At 41.8% G+C, this 20144-nt stretch overlaps 1 protein-coding gene across 2 annotated transcripts in view; it reads right to left on the bottom strand.

Annotated features, from left to right (window-relative positions):
- TEC (tec protein tyrosine kinase) overlaps positions 1-20144 on the bottom strand; it is a 612933-nt gene that overhangs the window by 78456 nt on the left and 514333 nt on the right. For both annotated transcript variants that reach the window (XM_086962679.1, XM_086962678.1), the window contains exons 11-12: positions 12041-12120; positions 5515-5648 (exon numbers count right to left, since the gene is read on the bottom strand). In XM_086962679.1, the coding sequence (XP_086818805.1) occupies positions 5515-5648; positions 12041-12120 (214 nt within the window). The remainder of the gene's footprint in view (positions 1-5514; positions 5649-12040; positions 12121-20144) is intronic.

Raw genomic sequence — 20144 nt, 5'->3', positions numbered from 1 at the left:
TCAAATATGCGGCTAACTGAAATCAGGCAGTTGGATATGTTTGAACCCACATCACCTGCTTTGATGTGCCTCAACACTTTCTGGTTTTTTTTGTTGAATTTTTTTTTATTGACATCACATAAGTGTAATACATAAGTTCATAACATAAAACTAAATAAATATTTCAGGAAGCATTGGGTTTCCCCAAAGTGGGAGCTTAGTGTGAATTAGCGACAAATTACTTTTGGCAGCCATAGCCCGCCATATAAAAACACTGTCTCTAACTGTCTTAAATTTAACACGTTTAAAATAGTTTAAATCGTTAATGCGATAAAGAAAAAATGAACTATCATCGCCTAAGATCAGTATATATAAAGAATCTTTCTGATCGATCCCCAAGAGACTACGAAAGCGTCCGGCAAACGCTGCCCAAAAATAAATTTTAAAGTCTGATAAACCAAGGCCACCTTGTGTATAAGGTGATTTAAGAAAGTCAATGACACGCAGAGCCTTCTTAAAGCCCCAGATACAACTACTCAGGACTCCAACCAATTTAAAAAAAATTTTTAGGAAGACAGAAGGGAATAGATCTAAACAAGTATAAGAATTTGGGGAGTATTTTCACCTTTATTAAATTGCATTCCCCAAAAGCCCTATAGGGAGTTTATGCAATTGTTTTAGAATTCTAGCAGTCTCATCTAATAAAGGAGTATAATTTAAAGATATTATGTGGCCACTAGCAGTAATCTTGACCCCCAAATACGTAGCTGTAGTACAACTCCCCAGAATTCGAGAGCTGGATTTAAAATTAATGAGAACCTGTGTTTTGTTAGTGTTTAATTTGTACTCCGAGACTAATCCAAATTTAATTGCAGCCCTCTCAATGACTGGAACAGCTTCAACTGGATTAGTAGAAAAAATTGACAAATCATTTGCGTATGCTGTTATCTTCAGGCTGCTAGAAGTAGTCCTTAATGATTTGATATGTTTATTAGCTTGTAGGATATTCATATTGTTCCTGACTGACTTATTATATCTCTCCGCTATTTTTCGGCTCAAAGATTTTTTCATTGCTGTTCTTGCATCTAAAAAAGAAAGAGCTGATCCTGGTCTGGTTGACATCGTATTACCGCCTCAACATGTTGCTTATCCCTATTTTGTAAGACCATAATCAGTTTCTTCATATTACTTTTCCTTTGCTTATTCTGATGCCAAATATATTGTTGGGTCATTCCTCTAACATAAGCTTTCATGGTATCCCAAACTATCAATGGGAAAGCTGTCCCTGCATTTTCCTAAAAAAAAAAAACTCTAATTGTTGCTTCCTACTGGATACATATTCCCCATCAGTAAGCAGATATCTAGAAAAAGAAAATGGTCTCACATTTTTAGCTTTAGGAATAACTGTAAAAGATATCAAAATAGGGTTAGGGTCAGATGTCACCCGAGGGCATATTGCAATACCTAGTCCTGAAACTAAACTGTCAGAGACCCAGGCCATGTCGATTCTAGAGTAAGATTTGTACAGGGCCGAATAATAAGTGTAACCTAGGATAAGTGGATATATCTACCTCCAAGCATCCTGCAAAGATTGTAATCGGGCCATATAGCTGCCCTAACTTTTCGCATTCTACTAGTACCCCCTCTTTTTGTAGAAACGATGTTATAATCCATAGCACAATTAAAATCACCCATTATCAAACGTTCCCTATCCCAATTCAGCAGCTCTAAATTAAGAAAATCAAATATGCCAGGATCATCAGTATTTGGTGCATATATTGAACCAAATACATATTTGTTGCCACGAATTTCTATTTGGGCTAATGCCCATCGACCTTTTGGGTCAGCCATTGTCTTAGCTATTTTACAAAATAATCTTTCATCTTTTAATATAGCAGTTCCTTTCATGGATATTGTTTAGGAAGTACTAACAATTGTTTCATATCCCAAATGCTTTAACAAATGACGATCTTTATAGGCCAAATGAGTTTCAGTTATCAGAACTAAATGCGGTTGATGCAATTTTAACTCTTGCTGCACCAATTGTCATTTATTGGCACTATTGAGTCCGGACACATTCCATACCATAAATTTTATCTTAGCCATACTCAATTCTATTCCTTATCAATATTCCCCTACAAACAAAAAGAGCCCCTAGAAAACCCCACCCCCTCCCTGTTACTTGATGGAAGAATTCTCCCTTTGACAAGCTGACGCTGAATGGGCAGCACTTCAGAGCCAACCCTGCTACAGTAGCCACCCCACACCCGAACACACACCCCAAGCAAAAAGAGAAAACAGAAGATAAACAGTGTCATTTAAACTAATCCAAAAATACTAGTTGTGGTATCACTAGTAAAGCATATATATCATTTATAAGACTTCTGAGCAGCTTCCATTTGCCATTTAGCAATGGTCGACTTAACATCATGTTCATCATTGAAAAAATCAGACCGTCCACCTTTGAAGACCTTCAGATGTGCCAGTTCTTGTAGAAACACTTGGGCCCGAGAGCCTTAAGCGGATCAGTTGACTGACGGAGCTGCCAACGCCTATCCATAGTGATTTTACAGAGATCTGATCTAACAAAAAAGGTAACAGACTCCACAGTAACCGGTGTATAGGGTCGAGCATTAAGAGAAACTGCCTACCTAAATAAACAGTTCCCCAAAAAAAACTATGAATGGACGAGGGTATCTGCTTTCCTAGTTATGTTTAACAATGGGGAGCCTATGTACTCTTTGCAGCTGAGAATCCTAGTCCCAATCAGATAAGTCAAGGAAAGCCCTCTGGAATAGCTGTACAAGATAGACCCTGGGATCCGCTCCTTCAGGAATACCAACTAACCGCAAATTATGGCGGTATTGACCATTTTCTAAATCCTCAAGCTTAAGCTGAAGGGCTGAAATTTGAGTAACCTGTTTCCGAACCATAGTGTCTGTAAGGCTTACAGTTTGTTCCATCTCTCCAACTCTCTGTTGTAGATCCGATACATCGCTAGCAAGAACTCCAACTTTTACTGACATCTCCTGCAACAATTGTGACATCTTATCTGTATCTGATTTCGCCTGTATATAATGACCTTGAGCTTCAGTTCGTCGATCTCTCAAAAACTGCATAATCAAAGTGAGTGTTGGGTCAGAGTCTACCAGAGTATCCGGAGGCTGAGTTGTTTCCACTGGAAGTGATGCTGCTGTGGCTACTGTGGTGAATGCTAGTCGAATGCTAGCACCCATCTCCATTCGTTTTTCAGCAGAGCTGTCCCCTTTCTCAACTCGTTTTCCGACCAGAATACTGCTCGCCGTATTGCTTTCAGTATTATTCTCATTAGGGCTATTACCAGTGTTTCGAAAGACCATACTTTTCACTCCTCCCTTTGCTTGGACTCATTTACGGAGAGAGTTATTTTCTTACTTACATTTTCCATGCATGTTAGTTTGAGATAAGCCCTGCTGTAAATTGTCCTGCCTCTGGGATGTCTTCTTATTTTTGACTCTAGACTTAGTTTTCTTTCCAGGGGGGTCCTATTAAATCTGACACCAGCTCCTACTCCCGCTATTGAAGCTGCTAGAGTATTGTCGCTATGAGATGCCAGCTCTTCCCATTCCTCCAAGGCATTATTATACGTCTCTCCACTGTCAGCGCCATCATTGTTAACTACATTGTTAACTGCGAGCCCCAGATTATTATTCTCAGAAAGTCCGCCCCTCAGCTCCATTAGGGACTGACTCAATAACTCTCCCGTGTCCGGCGAACTCACTGGTGTAGGGATAGCCTGGCTGCCCTCTATAGACAGATCAGTCTCTGCATCTCTTTGTACCCCCATTTTAGTCCCAGCACCAACCTCAGTGCTACATTGTGTCCCGGACTGTGAAAAATGTTTAATCTCACTCAGACACGTGGGTACTGCCTCCAACAATGTTTCAGAAAGTTTGTTGCTATCATCCATCTGACTCACCGACCCGTCTGCAAGCAGCTCAGCAGCTTTGCCTGTCTGAAATAGACGCATTATTGGCTTACCGACAGCCGATCCTCCAACCTTACTCTCAGCAGCAGCAGCCTCTCTTGTATCCTCTCCTGTCTCAGTATTGGCAAGGGCACAAGCAGCCCGTGTCCCCCTCAGAGGATTCTTCGGAGGCACCATGTCCTGCCTTGAAAGCAGGATGGGAAGCCGAAAAGCAGCCCTGGCCAGTTGTGTGTCGAGCGGCAGCCAGACAGCCAGAGTATCAGCCTGAACGCCAGCAGCCCGCGTCTGCCTCTAGCAGCGCCAATTACTTGCATACGTCCTAGAGTCCTCAAGTTTTCTTCGCTTATCGTTCCTGGAATTTTGCGGTCAAGTTGGCCCTTTGGATTAGATAGATAAACAGCTGATTTAATCCATTATTTCCTCAGCTATTTCCTCCGCTCCGGGTCGAGCACAATTCCGTATACCGCCGAGTGTGGAGAGGCTTCCCCGTGCGGTGTGCTCCATGGCGGTGTCAGCCCGCCATCTTGCTCCTCTCACTCCGGCCTCACCACTTTGTGATGCATCAAATAATCAGATACAAAATTATTTGTCTTGCACACAAGGCTTTCAATGGAAAAGACCCACTTGCATGCAGAATCTAGCCAGTGTTTACCTTTCCAGAGGAAACCATTGTTATCCAAATTAGTACTTTTACGCTAAACCAAGTCCAAAAAATAAAGAATAACTGTAAAGTTCTTTGGTCAACACCTTGGGAATGATTTTAACCCAATACTCAGAAATAAAGTGTGGACAGGAACTAAGCCAGATAGGGACCTATATTTCACAATTTATCTTACTTACTTATCTCTATCTCTGGCACTTTCTTTTCTTTGCTGTTCCTACCCCTCCAAAGAGCTCTGAAGAAGCTGCGAGCACTATAAAAAACTTGAATAAAGAAAAAAAGTACTAAATAAACCCCTTAACAGATACATTCAAGCATTTGCTCCAATAATGATTAAAAGTTCGACTGTGTTGCATGCCAACCACTGTAACTCCCTACTGAGTGACTTTCTCAATCTGCCTCATCTGTAGATTCAGCTTCTAGGTAGGGGGTATACGTTGGAATATGTAGGTCAGAGTTTAGCTAACTTCTCTAATACTTTCACTCACACCTGGATTTCCAATTACATCCTGCATCAAAGATGTGGATTCCTTACTGACTTCCTTTGTGCATTGTTTCTGCTTTCTCCTTACTGACACCTTAATGATCAGTTATTGAAATGTTCTGTCGAAGCAGGTTTTGAAGGCTGGTGCTACAGTACAGGCGCTGGATTCGAACCTGGTTAGAGTTTACATCAGCATGTAAATCGTTTCACACTCTACTACTATACCATTAAAGCAAACTCCCCTCCTTAACTTTCTTTAGGCATAACATACAAAATAAAAGTAGTGTTTTAAATCAGGAGAGCTTTGAAAATGATTCTGCAATGAAAATGTTCCATTTCATGTTCAAGTAGGTTAGCAACTGCTTTGCAATGTCCTAGGCCCTTTCATAGGTCAGCTGAATGGTAGTAAGTCAGTCAACATACCTGCAGCATTGTGCTTATGATATTCAATCATCTCGGGAATGGATGCGAAGGTGTGTTTCTCTGCAAGGTAGTACTGCTTTGGAAAGTTTGATGTTTCCTTTATGTGGTAATGTCTTACTGCTGAAGAGCCATCTCTTAAAATATGAAACAAATTGAGGAAGAATAAAAATAAATCCTCCAGTACATGAAAAAAGTTTCACAAATTCAAAGGATTCAGGTAAAACTTGTGACATAATATCAAGACAAATTTGATGATCATGCAAGCCATACCAGGAGTCAAAAACACCCATATTTAAAAAAAAATAAGAACTTCATGCAACACTGAGAATGAAAACTCAACCCTATTCAAGAGAGCTTAGGGAATTTTATGTACAAGAAAACTCGAAATAATTGGGCCAAACCATGCATTTTATAGTACAATTTTAGAAGCTAGCAGTTAATTCTGAATAACTCAAAATATTCCAACATTTTAAAATGTGTCGTAGGAGCTAAAACGATCATACCCTACAGCAGTAAATAATGTATGTGGTGGGTAAAATACGTGCACGAAAGGAGGTAGTCAGTGAACACTATGCAATATTTCTGACGGAGGAGAGTCAGTGTCTGTCTGACATAGTCTGACTTATCTTAAGTTCTATGCTAGAGAAACACCACCAGTGTTCAGGACCATGACAACTGTGTGCTCATCCTTATTTATGTGCAAGTTAGCAAATTACTTAAAATTGCTGCTGTTGCAGAAAACAAAATCCCACTATAGTCCATGCTATTACATGCTGTGTCGGCCAACAGAATGCCTAGAGCTTTTCCAATCAGGCTGTATCTCAACAATGCAGGATGCTAGTGTAGTGTAGTTCCAATAGTACCCTTCATACAGGACCTACGCATTTGCAGATAACATATACTGTGGGCTTGGTGGCAAACTGACTCCGTACAACCCCATCAAATATGTCAGCCTATGTGTTTGCATTAGCTAGCTCACAGTGCTACTAGAATCTCCTGTTATCAGAGAGATTAGTTTGTGCAACTTTCAGAACATAATAACCTCAAACGCGTGGAAACAATATACTACTTTTCACCCAGTCACTCGTGCTTGCTTGTTTTGCTCTCAGAGAGATACACAGAAGAAACAGCTGAGCGTGTTACAATAAGAATTTATTGTACCGTTGTTCTTCTCATGTAAAATAAGTGCACTGCTATAACTGTAACACAGTAGCAGAGATATAGTATCAGCAGTACAGTGAATAAAAAGGAATAGTATAGCTCTACTATTTTTCAATAGTCATGAACCTATACATGAATATAAAATGCATTTATAAAATAAAGTGTGTGTCTAGATGTACCTGAGTGTACCTAGCATGTGATTAGGTGCTAAAGAACTATCTAGCCTAAGAGCCTTTATAGTCTAAGAGCCTAGAATCTAAGAGTCAAGAATCCCGCTAGGATTTAGTCAAACCCCCATACCTGAATAGTGAGAGTGTGGGACTTTGTCCTGGACTTGAGTTGGACACCCCGCAAGGGATGGTTATATCACTGTCAGCTGGAGCAATGGCATGCCGGAGCCGCAGCGCCTTCTGGTCAGTGTGTCATTCTTGAAGTCTCGGTTCCCTCCTGCTTACTGATAGCAAGAGGTACTGTATTTATACTGTCTATGTACGTGTGTTACCCTTTGTTTAGTATGAGGATGACGTTGGGGATAAAACCTTTGTGCGTGGATAGGAGAACTGAAGTATGCCCCCCTGGATAGTGTACTCATAAATTATTCATATCTGCTAAGGATGACGTCTTAGCAATATCAATCGGGCAGAATCCACCCTCGTCATGAACTAGGTGAAAGGTTTAGTCCTTAAAAGGCATCAGTCCTTATAAGGCATTCAGTCACTATAAGGGATTCTGTCCTTATTTGGAGTTATGTCCTTATAAGGCTCGTTCATATGAAATGAAGGGGAGATGATGTAGGGAAAGAGTACGATGTTCTCTAAATCTATGTCAGGGTACCGATGTGAAATATAACACTAGAACTGATTGGAGAATACTATTCAAATTTTGCAAGTGATGCGAATTATGAAATACTCAGGGCCTCATTTATGAGGCCCCTTGCGCCATCAGAAGTCACTGAGCCGCTGCTTGCACCACGACTTGTGGGCACCGCACTCTGCACCACCTCGCTTCACATTGTCACCCTGGTATCCCCGACGACAACGCTTCACGCTGACATAGACGCCGCTGCTTGCCCCGTGGTTTGAGGGCACGGCTCGTAAGTTACATGACGCACCACCCTCATTCTGCACCGCAGCCTTGGCCCAACGATGCCAGTGCCATCGGCTCTAGTTCGTCAGCCGACTACAGTGCCTCAGCAACTACGACGAAGCTGCTTGCACTTTTACCTGCCAGCACCGCGACAAGCATCGCATAACTTCGCACCAAAGCTTCGGTCTCACAGATGCCGCTGGATGACCGCCACCGAGCTGCTGCCTGCACCGCGACCTGAGGGTACTGCAGGCCGTACTGCTGCACTTCGCAACGCAGCACCCGACGCCTGCAGACGCCAGTGCGCCTGACTTCAACTGCGAGGAGTTCGATCTGCAACACGTGTGACTTCAAGGGCCCGACGATGCCTGTACCAACCTCCAGAACTGACGCCTGCGGACTCCTTGTTTTCGGAGCTCAATGAGAGGTCGCAAACGCACTGAATTTCTAAAGGTACGGTTTTGCGGGTCTTCCCGACACCGTAGTTGGCCCACTATGCCGCGGTCAGCCAGAACTGTTTGAATTTGTTGTTCACGACACCGTGATAGCCACAGACGGAGCTATCGACTTCAAGGATTTCTAAAGGACTGTTTTTTAGATATCTGTTGTTTTGTTCTTGTTTTAAGTATATAAAAATATTGGATTTTTTTCTAAATTGGTGTGGTGTCCTTTTGTAGTGCTTACACTCTATTACTGTTGGTTATGTGCAAATGCTTCACACACTGCCTCTAAGATAAGCCTGATTCCTCGTGCCAAGCTACCAAGGGGTTGAGCAGGGGTTATTTTAGGAGTTTAACTCCCTTATCCTGACTAGAAGGAAGGGTTCCTACTTGGACAAAGGTGCAAACCCTTGGTAACTAGAGATCTCCATTTCTAACAATACCCATACTGTCAATTTCAGTATTTCTGCCCTTAAAAAATGTAGTAACTTAGTGGGCATAGTGAGCCCTTGGGATCTGTGCTCATATGCTAATAAGTCAGGGATTCTGCCTATTTAGCACAGGCATTCCATGGGCTTGGCTTAAGGGTGGGATGAGGAAAAAGCTGCACAAATGTGATAGGTTGTTTGTGTAAAACTGCATGTGAGTTGCCTTGAAGTGCAGTTCATTAGTGTTTTTTGGAGTCCCAGTAGTAGATTCTTTAGCTTTAGTTTAGGAAACAAGAATATTTTTGTACCCCTGTTTGGCATTTGGGTAAAAGTATGGTTATTTTGATCCAATCATTCCTCAGCAATGGAAGTCAGCGGATAAGAATAGGTCCAGCGAACATGCACAACAATGGCATCCCCTATTGGCACATTGTGGGCCGAATTTATGAGGTTTTGCCGTAGGGCAGCGCCGCAGGCCTTCCTACTGCGCTGTCCTACGGCAAAAGAAAAGGGCAGGAATGCGCTGTATCTATCTGATACAACGCATTCCTGTCCTTTTCCCCTTCTCCGGTGCTCAATGGGCTGACATGTTGAAAAGGGGACGGTTGGGGTCTGGCAAGTGGGTGCACTTGCCAGGTTGACATGGCAGTTACAAACTACGCACATGACTCTGCTGTGGCAGGTCTGAGTAACCTTTTCAGGGCTACTTCTGTGGGTGACACAACCAGTGCTGCAAGCCCCCTAGTATCGTTTGATTTACCAACGTGGGCACTTTCAGTGCACTTTACTAGGGCCTCACCAGTAAAACAAATATGCCAATAATGGAAACACCAATCCATAAAATAATTTATAACAGGAGCAGTTGCACTTTAACACTGAACAGCAGTGAGAAAGTGCGCAGAGAGACTTAAGCAGTAAAAACAGAGTCAAACCCGGGAGTTCAGAACGCAAAAAGACTGGGGAAACACGCAAAATATGCCAAATCTAACAGGTATAAAATGTTGGCAAGACCAAGCTATTTTATTCAGTTCTATGCCTATTCGTAGACAGCAGACTCTACAAAGTCTGGGCTCCTCTGTACTCTAAGCCTCTTTCACTCCTATAACTACTTCTATCTCTTCAGAACCTCCTAGGTAAAAGTCTTACCATCAGAATCGGTCTACAGCCACACTATATCTCATCTCCTTCTCTGTATTCATTCCAATGTGTTTCTTCGATGGCTCGCATGTCTGCCATGTTTTTAAGATCACAGGTAAGGACATCCTCCTTTCTCTCTTGTTCCTCAATTTTCTGATGTAGAGCTTGCACCATCTCTGCCGCTCTTGGTTGAGCAGTTTCACATTGATCTTTATCTGTTTGAAGACTTAATCAGCTATGACAAGAAGTAATTTGTTCTGCATGTTATGCTTCTCCTTACCATTAACCAAATCCCTCTCTATGTCCCTTGCTGCCTGGTCACATCTCAAGATTACTGGGGCATTTATTGATTTTGATGTATATTCTTTTTTTGCAAAGAAACATTGTGACTGACTACTGGAGAATGGACCTCAGACCTAAGCTGCTTTCTAGGGTTCTCCTTCTCAAATGGCTGCCCCTTCACAAAGTGTACTTAGCTGCATTGAATCTTAGTTGCTACCTAACTGACCAATCAGCTAGGTTGCTTAGCAGCCTTACTCATTCTTCAATTGGTATAAAGTTATCAGGTCCATGATACATCTACGTGTCACTTTAACAGAGGCCTACCTATGTTTACACCCACGAAGAGGATGGGCTGTGGTACCTTGTGGGTGTCACTCCCGTGGTCACCTCTCTGCACAAGCTGAATTCCATTTACTAGCACACTTTGTTTCTGATCACTAAGCCAGTTCCTCAGCCAGCTCAATCAAAAGACCAAGAGTGAGGAAACATCACTTTTGATTGAGGTTTCCCCTTAGACCACAACCATCACCCTCCCTTTAATCAAATTCCCAAGCCACATAGTCAAATGATTTATTTATATATTGGAATGGTGGCTTGTAATATTAGATACTGGAGGTGACTTGCTTCATACTTATAATTCACTGCGGGGATTACTTTAATCCTTATAGTACATGGTCAAACCATCACCCTTCCCATAAACCACTTGAATCATTGGAGTGTTGCTCTTTCATATGAAAGAGGTAGGGTGTTTGTTAACATGAAGAATATATGTAGAAGCATTAGCCCACAAATAAAAATACTGTGGAAAAACGTTAAATATTTTTGGGAAAAGGACATTAGAATCATTTTAATATAGGTCAGATTTTAAAACAAATCTGTAGCTAAGAATGAGTACAAATATACAGAGAGATTCTATCTTTCCTAAAGTGCATGTTGTCACAAATGTCTCCTTTCTGCTCATAACTTTTTGTCTAAAAAAACAGAGCAGAAGAAGAAAGGCCCTTTGATTATGTTTAGTATGTTTATTATGTTCCGTGGCCTTTCTTTCCTCGTGGCTGCTGGTTCTTGAAGTTGGCACGGTGACGCCTCAACTCAACTGTAATATGTTATTACTGTTGAACAGCAAGGTCACTTCTTCTTACAGGCGACTAGAGGTGAGTTTTTTTGAGGGATTGTTACTCTCGTGTATTAAATATATGAAACATTATTTTCCCAAAGCAATATTGGATGAACCAATCAAGGCGGGAAAGGAAATCAAAACCAGCTTCGGCAAGAATGCTAAAATCCAGCCAAAATCTGCATGTTACTATGACCAAACTGCAGCCAATGAAGTATGGTTTGGCCATGACAGCTGTACTGCTCTGATAGCAGCCCCCAAGCCTACAGCCACCGGCAAAACCGAGTGGCGCAAAGGTAAGTCCGGCCTTGGAAAACACACTGTGGTGGGGATTGGAAATACTTGGATTGAAGGTTTTTCTTCTATAAATGTGACCTCCTTTTCCCCTCCAATGAAATTCAGCTGACAGGCCTCTTTCTAAAATCCTCCTCCCTGCAACTTCCTCAAACCAATTATCCACCGAGCCACAATGCGCCTTTAGTTCAGCTGGTTCCAGTTCACTACGTCTATTGTAATTGGACATAAAAGCATACTTTATGTGGACAGGGGATGCACTGTGCATACCAGTTTTACACAGTCTACTTGAAGATTGTGAATGAAAAGTCCATTTTAGAAGCCAATACAGTGACAATAAATGGTGTTCATGTGTGACCTGAATTATTGTGGAACAGTCACTACTAAGGTGGCATTGGCTGCTTCCTCCAAGCCGCAGCTAATTTGCAAGCTTGAAAAAGCATTGCAAAAACACGCAGTGAGTCCACAATTCCACCTCACTGGCCCTTTGTTTTTGCCCGGCAACAAGATCCCCATGTCGGCACAAACATCATCAGTTCATGTTTTAAGAAAATAAAATGCAAATCAGATGCGAAACTCACCCTTTAAACTTTGTATACAGAGACACAGTGTACATTCCCAGTTGGCTGGAGTCTCTCACCAGGAAACAACCTTCCTTGTCCTAGAAGCCAATCACAAAACAAGTTTTACATGGCAGGACAGGCATATTGACTCGAACACTATTTGCATTTTGAGCATTTGTATTCCATATTGATAATATCTACTCCTTACTCAAACACATGCAATAACACACGCTTCCCAAAGGCCCTAACTCAGCCCATGGACACAGTCAGAGTCTCAAAAAACAAAGATCACATTAATATCATGCCATTGCTGTATTCAAGTATCTCTAATTCAGTGTAAAAACGTTTTCAGTTTCTTTTAATTCGAACTCCACTATCGTCTCGGTTCCTTTAAGTGCATTCAGTTTTTCTGCGCTTTTCAGTTTTGCTGTCTTTATCTCCTAATTATTTTGTCAAAGTGCTTCCTCAGTAGCTTTGCGCTCACACCCACTATACTGCCATTGTTATTCTTTTTTCACACTGCCAGTCAGCTGTTTTAGTGTACCTCAGAGTTCCTCAGGGGTCCTCCCTGAGCCCAACACTTTTTAATGTTTACGTGGAGCCAATTGCGAAGATTGGAAAGGAATTCAATATCTCCATGACCTCGTATACTGACGATATGCAGCTGGTCATTTCCCTGGATCCAAAAAGTAGTAGGGATGGGGAGAGGCTGTCCTCATACCTGATTAAAGTCAAAGAATGGATGACGGCAAGCTGTCTAAAGTTAAATGGTGAAAAAGCAGAGCTGCTACTTAGGCAATACCTAGACCAATAATAAACTGGCCAGCCTGTCTGGGCAAACCACCCATCCCAGCAGATACAGTGAAAAATGTGGGGTTCTGGCTAAATACAAACCTTTCCATGACCGCACAAGCCAATAAAGTCATGTCAATCTGTTTCGGGCTTCTTAGAAGCCTACGGAAAATTCTAGCCAGAATACCCACTCAACTAAGGAAGACAGTGATCCACTCGCTGGTCACCTCGCGACTGGTTTACAGAAATTCACTCTTCCTAGGGACACCCAAATATGTCATTCAGAAGCTGCAGATAGCCCAAAATGCAGGTGCAAGACTGTTGTGCAACATCCCGTTACTGGAATCAGCGAAAAAGCACCTAAGGAAACTTCACTGGCTTCCAGAAGAGGCAAGAATTAAGTTTAAAACCTTGGTAATTGTCCGCAGAGCACGACGTACGAAAGACCCCCAAAAAATAAGAAATCTGATCTCGTCCTACATCCCAAAGAGACAGCTGCGCTCTAGCGCAGAAGAGAGGTTAGCTCAAACCAGGGTCTGTAGGGAAAAATGGGGAGGAAGATCCTTTTCCCATTTGGCCCCTAAACTTTGGAACTCCCTCCCACTGGAACTGAGGCTAATAGAGGGGGAGCTACAATTCCGTAAAAAGGAATGCAATGTCCATAGGGTCTATCTGTCTAATTTCAGTATCTGGTCACGCAGCGCTGGGAGGCCTAAGGGCAGCCATGCTCTTTACAAATCCCTCATTCATTCATTCATTCATTCATTCATCTCCCTATGTATAACTATGCTGCTGTCACACCGTGATGAGAATAGGCAGGTTCATCTGGTAAGAACGAACAGGAGGTTACACAAGGTGCAGGGACTCTGGACACAGGCAAAGCACCCCACCCACCCAACCACTGCAATCATTACAGGGGGGTTTGAAAAAGCTTCCTTAGCACTTCCAGTATTCTGGCACCAGCCTCCTGCCGCCTTACATTACCGTTCCCCACTAGCAGTAAGTTGTCCTGGCTAGAGGAAGAGGCCTACGGACATTGCAACACCGCCCAGCCCCAAACCTTCCTCCAGTCACACGCCTTTCAGTCCTCCCTGCTCTATTGCTCCCAGAAGGGGAGAGATTACAACAGCCTGAGTGAGAGAGCACAGACCCACTTGTCCTGATGCAGAATCAATTTTCCTCCTGACCATGGATACCACTGCACTCCCCTTAGGATGTTGTTGCTCCTCACTGGATCTGATCCTCCAAATAACATTTCAAAAGTTAAATGTGAGGCACATTATGACTTCACAATAAAAAAGAACAGATATTAAAGTGGAAACCATGATGGTTTCTTAAAGGCTGAAACCATTACAGAAGGCACAATATAAACAGTTGGAATCAATCACTCATTAATTCAATAAAATGCATGAAGTTCAGAATGCATGCAGAAAATGAATAAATAGAATCCAGCATAATTCAGTTCTAAGGACATAAATCAGTGTTGTAAATCAGAGGTCAGAAAAAGAGAGTGTCACCATCTAAAGCTCAGGGAGAGTGAGTCGACTTCCTCTGTGTACCGCTCATTTTATCGGATGAAATACAATAAGTTTCATATATCAGGTGTAAAAGATCTTGAAATCTCATTTGTCAACATTATCCCAGATTCATATTCTGAGGGGACACCTGAAACACCTTTACAGTTAATGCAAATATCGCTACAAATCAAAGTTAGGGTCTCATGAGAATCACTTCGTAGAGCCAATAGGTGAGACCATGGAAAAACATTCACCATGCAAACACAGCATGAAAATGAAGCTTGAGAACCAAGCATCAAGTTGACCATAAGATAATGGCATCGTATTTCAAACTACTGCTTAAAAAAGAAGTACTGTACGCTGAATACACAGTGTTGAAAGGACAAAAGGATGACTGTGTGCAGGGGAAAGATGACGGCAGACAGCACCAACCATTTGGAAAGCAATGCCTACATTGTTCATGTTAAAATAAACACAACTTTGTAACAGAATATCTAGAAGTCATCAAGTTAACCACATTGTGTTAAAACAATCATGCGCTTTCGGTAAAATGCTACCCCACCTTCCACCATCCCGTAAACTACTGCCACTTCTCTCATTGCCCCGCAACCATTTCACCTGGGACAGAGGCAGAGCACCAGGGCACGAAGTGCCACCACCAGAACCCCAGTGGCACCCCAGGGCAGCACTAACAGCTAAGTGCACAAATCTCCAAGACTGGCTAAGCGGTTACCATATCACACACCTCTGCCTATCAACCTGCCATGGCACCTCCTCCTCTTTTAAACAGGTTAGATTTCGGAAAACAAATTGAATTGGACCTGGAAAAACCTGTAATTCTGGCATCATCGGACCACCTAACTCATAATCAAAGCATTGAGTTGAATCTAAATTTAAGTTCCTACATCAGTAGATTCCCAGCTTCGGTTATTAGACATAGTGTTGCCCACACATGAGGGACTTCCCCTTTTTCAAGTTGCATCTAACCAGTGATCGCTTTTGCTAGACTGTACCCCCAAACTATCCACTTATTTTTTTTATACTTTATTTATTTATTTTACAGGTTTTATATAGCGCTGGCTAGACCCGGAGGTATCAGAGTGCTTTACATGAGCATCACATCATAGTTACAGGTTACATTGTTACAAAGGTTACATTGTTATTAGAGCATGGCAACATAGTTACTTGTAAGGTCAATATAAACAATAAGCACAAATACGAAAGGGGAACAAGCAAGCAAGGGGGGAGATTCAGGGGAGGGGGAAGGAGCTGGGGAAGTAGACAAGTAATGACGCATGGAAAGAGGAGGGAAAGGGCGACGGGGACACAAACCGGTAGACGAGTCAAAGCAACGTCCAAAGACCAGTAAGCTGTGATCCCAGGGGAAGTGGTATTACTTCCCTATCGCTGTTGCAGGAGGCTCCTTTTACGCAGTGGGCTCTCTCAGAGGGGTCTCTGAGACTCCAAGGCCTACATACTGGATCCTTCCCCAAAAATGGGAGAGGGAGTGCTTTGGCATGGGGTGCCATACCATACCTCAGCTGTGAGTGGCTCCTTTGGCGCAGTGGACTCTCTCAGCGGGTACGCTGAGACTCCAGAGTATAAATATTGGATCTTTCCCCAACAAGGGGAGAAGGAGTGCTTAGTCAAAGGGCACAAAAGACAGGGGGCTAGGCAGAGTAGCAGGCAAGGTGAGAGATTCAGGGGAGAGTGGATAGGAGCTAGGAGCTAGGGAGGTAGACAAAAGGGAGAAAGAGTACTAAATTGTAACACATTTAATAATCAGTTATTATATAGCGCTGGCTAGATCCGATGGAATCAGAGCGCTTTACATAAGGGACAATAATGTTTCAAATTACATCAGTTAAAAGTTACATAAGTATCAAGAAAAGCATTTAAAGAAAATAGGGGACATAGTGAATGGAGCAGGAAGGGTAAGGGGATAGAGTAAAGGGATAGGAGGAAGACAGGACGTAGAGACAAGGGGAAAATAGTTACAAAAGATACCAGAAAAAACTTTTTAGGAGCATAGAAGAAAAGGAAAATGGGGTGAGGAATGAAAAGGGGGTGAGGGCAAAAGGGATAGCGTATAGATACAGCGGAGCGACGAAGGGAAGGTTTGTCCAAGGTCCGGCTGGGTAGGTGACGGCCGAAGGGGAATCCTCGGCTCATCTCCTCCTCAGATTAGAATTGCACAGAATTGTGCAGGTAATCTGCATTGAATTTTCAAAGCAGTACCTTTTGTGTGTGCCCACAAACGCTTTGAATGCTTTACTTGTAGATATTACGAAAATCAGTTCCTCACAACTGAGCAACTTTGACACATTCATATCTTTGATTCTTGTCAACTCTCTGGCAGTGTTCAGTAAGATTCCTCCAAGATCACTGATAAGTAAAAAGGAAAGAAAATGGAGGCAGCAGGATTTCCTGCACAACTCTTGCATTTGTTTAAAATGACTTAGTAAATCCACACCAAATGCTATATCTTCTTTTCACTGTAACATCTACAAACTTGAATTAATTACCTTAGGGTTGGAACCATGTAGACATGTTTCAGACACATCCACAGCCATTTTCGTTTTATTAGATAAATGCAGGATTTCATATACTTTTGATCGTTTGCCTAAGGGCTATTTTTGCACTATGTACTTTTGTCTTACATTGTGATCAAATGCACCTGAGCTCCCATGACGATATTCTCTTTCTCTGTCCAGTCCTGGTTTTAGGAAAACAAATTTGCATCCCTCACCGTGGGGTTTATTTTAGAATGGCACTAGGATACTTCTTAGTACATCTTTTATTTGATCACACAATCAGGCAGTTTGTGTGGTACTTTGGAACAGGATATGTATGCAAGGCATGTTGTGCCAGGCTCAAGAGACCTATATGCTAGGGGTACTGCTAGGGTGATCATTAGCTAATAGTGCTCAGAACTTCAGAAGCTCTTCGGAAGTACTGTAGACCAGGGAGTCACCAATTGTTTAATGTCTATAAGAGTTCGCGAGGGAGTAGATTGAAGCACTGCGCTTTTTCATCCTTATGCTAAATAGCCTGATTTACATTTTACTCTGAGACCCAACTGTGTGGAGTTTTTTATATTAAATTTCTTGTTCTTAAATGCTCTTATATCTTCATTTGACTTTAACCACTTTCAGTTAAAGGTTCTCTCCATCTAACCAGTGAATAGATATAAGCAGACTTAAAAGAGGAGATGGAGGGAGAGTCAGATGCCAAATAGGGACTTCCCAAAGAACTAGGAGTATTGAGGTAACTATGGAATAATTTGTATATATGGCTATTCATCAGCACTCTTCACGTTAAGCACAATAATTGTGAATGTATCTTATCTTACCAGCCTATATGGGTCTCCCTCAATGCGATGTCACATCCTCCTATTCTGGGTGTAGTTTGGACAGTTAGGATATGATTCACAAACGTAATTTACACTTTTTGAGTAAGTTTGCTAAGTTTTGCTTATTGATAAAATCCAAGTGTAAGTTAATACTAAACAATTTCCACACACATAGCCAACTACTGGTACTGCAACACCCTCAGATAGAAAATAATGGAGGTAGGGAACTCAAATAAAACCCCATAGGAAATAATGTTAAAGGAAATTATTTAAATTAAAAAATATATACATATATATATATATATATATATATATATATATATATATATATATATATATATATATATATATATATATATATATATATATAATGTAATGGTATTTAATTTATTGATAGTTAAACAAACATAAATGTTCTACATATTTCTTAATTAATAGAAAATGTTCTAATACCCTAAATTGAATTTAACAATTATGGTAACAATAATTGTATTACATTTTAACCAAATAATTTGAATTAATCATATGCAGCACTTTTATTAATTATTAATGCACAATCAACAACAAAAAATGTTCTTCAGGTGGGAGTTCATTTTTTAATTTATAATTCTTTTAATTGAATTTGATATATTTCCGTAATTAAAGATTTATTTCAAAATTAAGGGCATCACTATGATGCCAGACGGTTGGAGCGCCGCTCGCCACCACGGCAGTGCGGGGACCACCCGACAGGCAGGTGGCATTCCAACTGCCCAATCTGGATGTGATCTCCGGGTTGGGGGTCAGAAAGTGGTATGTTTACACAGTGACCTATGCTGCGGCTCAGAAAAAGAGCTGAAGCACAAGCCACAGTGTAAACATAGCACTGCCTGAACATCAATGGTTTGTGGTGCCTGGCACACGGTGCATGGATGTGTGTGTGGGGCATCGTATGTGACCACAGGGCCACTTTACAGTGGCACACGGAGGCCCAGTTTGGGGCCCCTAAAGTCCAATTTCGACAGTCTTTTCATGGCGGTCGGAGAGCCATGAAAAGCTTGTGGGAAAGGGACATGGTAATCCCGATGGTGCTGCCTGCCTCGGTGCAACCTCCATGCAGGATTACGATTACAACTGACGCCCCAATGGGATCAGTAGATCCTGTCGGAAGTAGCGGTCTTTCCCCTGACCTCTGGAGTACGACCGCCTGCATTGTAACGTGGCAGTTGACCAATGGCCTGTCTGTCGACTGGATCGCCACCAACGGTTTGTCGATGGCAGTCCGCCTGACATCATAATAAGGCCCAAAATTAAGTTAATAGTGTTGTTCCATTTTTTTCACCCTCTACTTTTAAAATAAATATATAAAATCAATTTACATTCATATTTAGCATAACAAATAATATTTATGTTCGATGTACACGTTTTTCCCCCCTGGACTTTACCATGTGGGAATCATTTTACAAATGAGATTTTTAGACACAAGCTCTTTCCTCTCAAGCTATAAGTAAACCTTACAATGTTGAGGGTTGTCTAGAATCATGAATATTGTTGATGGCAGACCTTTGTGGATGCCATGTTTACACTGATGGGTCTTTAAAGAGACTCATATATTTGTATATGTTTTGCCACTTTGCCTACACACACATTTGAAGCAGAATGGGGTTAGAGATATAACACGCAAGTATTACATGCTAGTTTGAAGATGAAGACAAAGTGTTTGTCTAATGTGGCCTATGTAGGAAGATTTCTGGTGCTGCACATCTATCATAGAGACCGGGTATTAGCAATCATGTAACCATTTCTCCATATAGGCCTAGGAGAAAGTGTGAAATCTGACTCAGTCATGCAAGTGGACCTTTGGAGGAGCACCTTCGATTAACTGCAGCATATATTTTGGCATCCATACAGGATGGTAGAGGAGCTACACATATTGTAGGTGTAATGAAATAAGGCATGATATATGACCAGGTGATTCTCTCAAGCGCAACAGGAAGCAACCCAGAGGTCATTACATGACCAGCCATTGTAAGAGCTGTGCTGGCTCCATCCTTGAGCGAAGAAAGGGAAATAACCGTAGCAAATGTCTTGCTGAGTCCTTTCCAGTAGGACACAGAGTTACAGTTAGTAATGGGCATTACACAGCCAGCCTAGCTAAGTGTTATGAGGGTTAGTCCAGGAGTGGAAGATCAGCACTCCAAAGGTTGATTAGGAGTCAGTGGCACAGCCAGAGGAAACGTGTCCTGCGGACTCTGATGGACAACTTAATATCCCAACAGTAGAGCAAATTACACTTCATGCCTGAAAAAACCTTGGCATTTCTAGAATACAAATTACTTCAGGGGAACCTTAAACACAATAAATAATCTAGTAACAGCGATACACCAAATTACACTTCACATCAGAGGTACTGTGCATACAAAACATGGACAGCTCACAAATATTTTTCGGTAAAACTGAACTTCAAACAGATTAAAGATAT

Source organism: Lissotriton vulgaris, chromosome 3_1 (genome assembly GCF_964263255.1).
Source record: "Lissotriton vulgaris chromosome 3_1, aLisVul1.2, whole genome shotgun sequence".
Classification (NCBI taxonomy): domain Eukaryota; kingdom Metazoa; phylum Chordata; class Amphibia; order Caudata; family Salamandridae; genus Lissotriton; species Lissotriton vulgaris.
The sequence above is the reverse complement of the archived record's forward strand: the minus strand, read 5'-3'. Positions and strand labels throughout refer to the sequence as shown.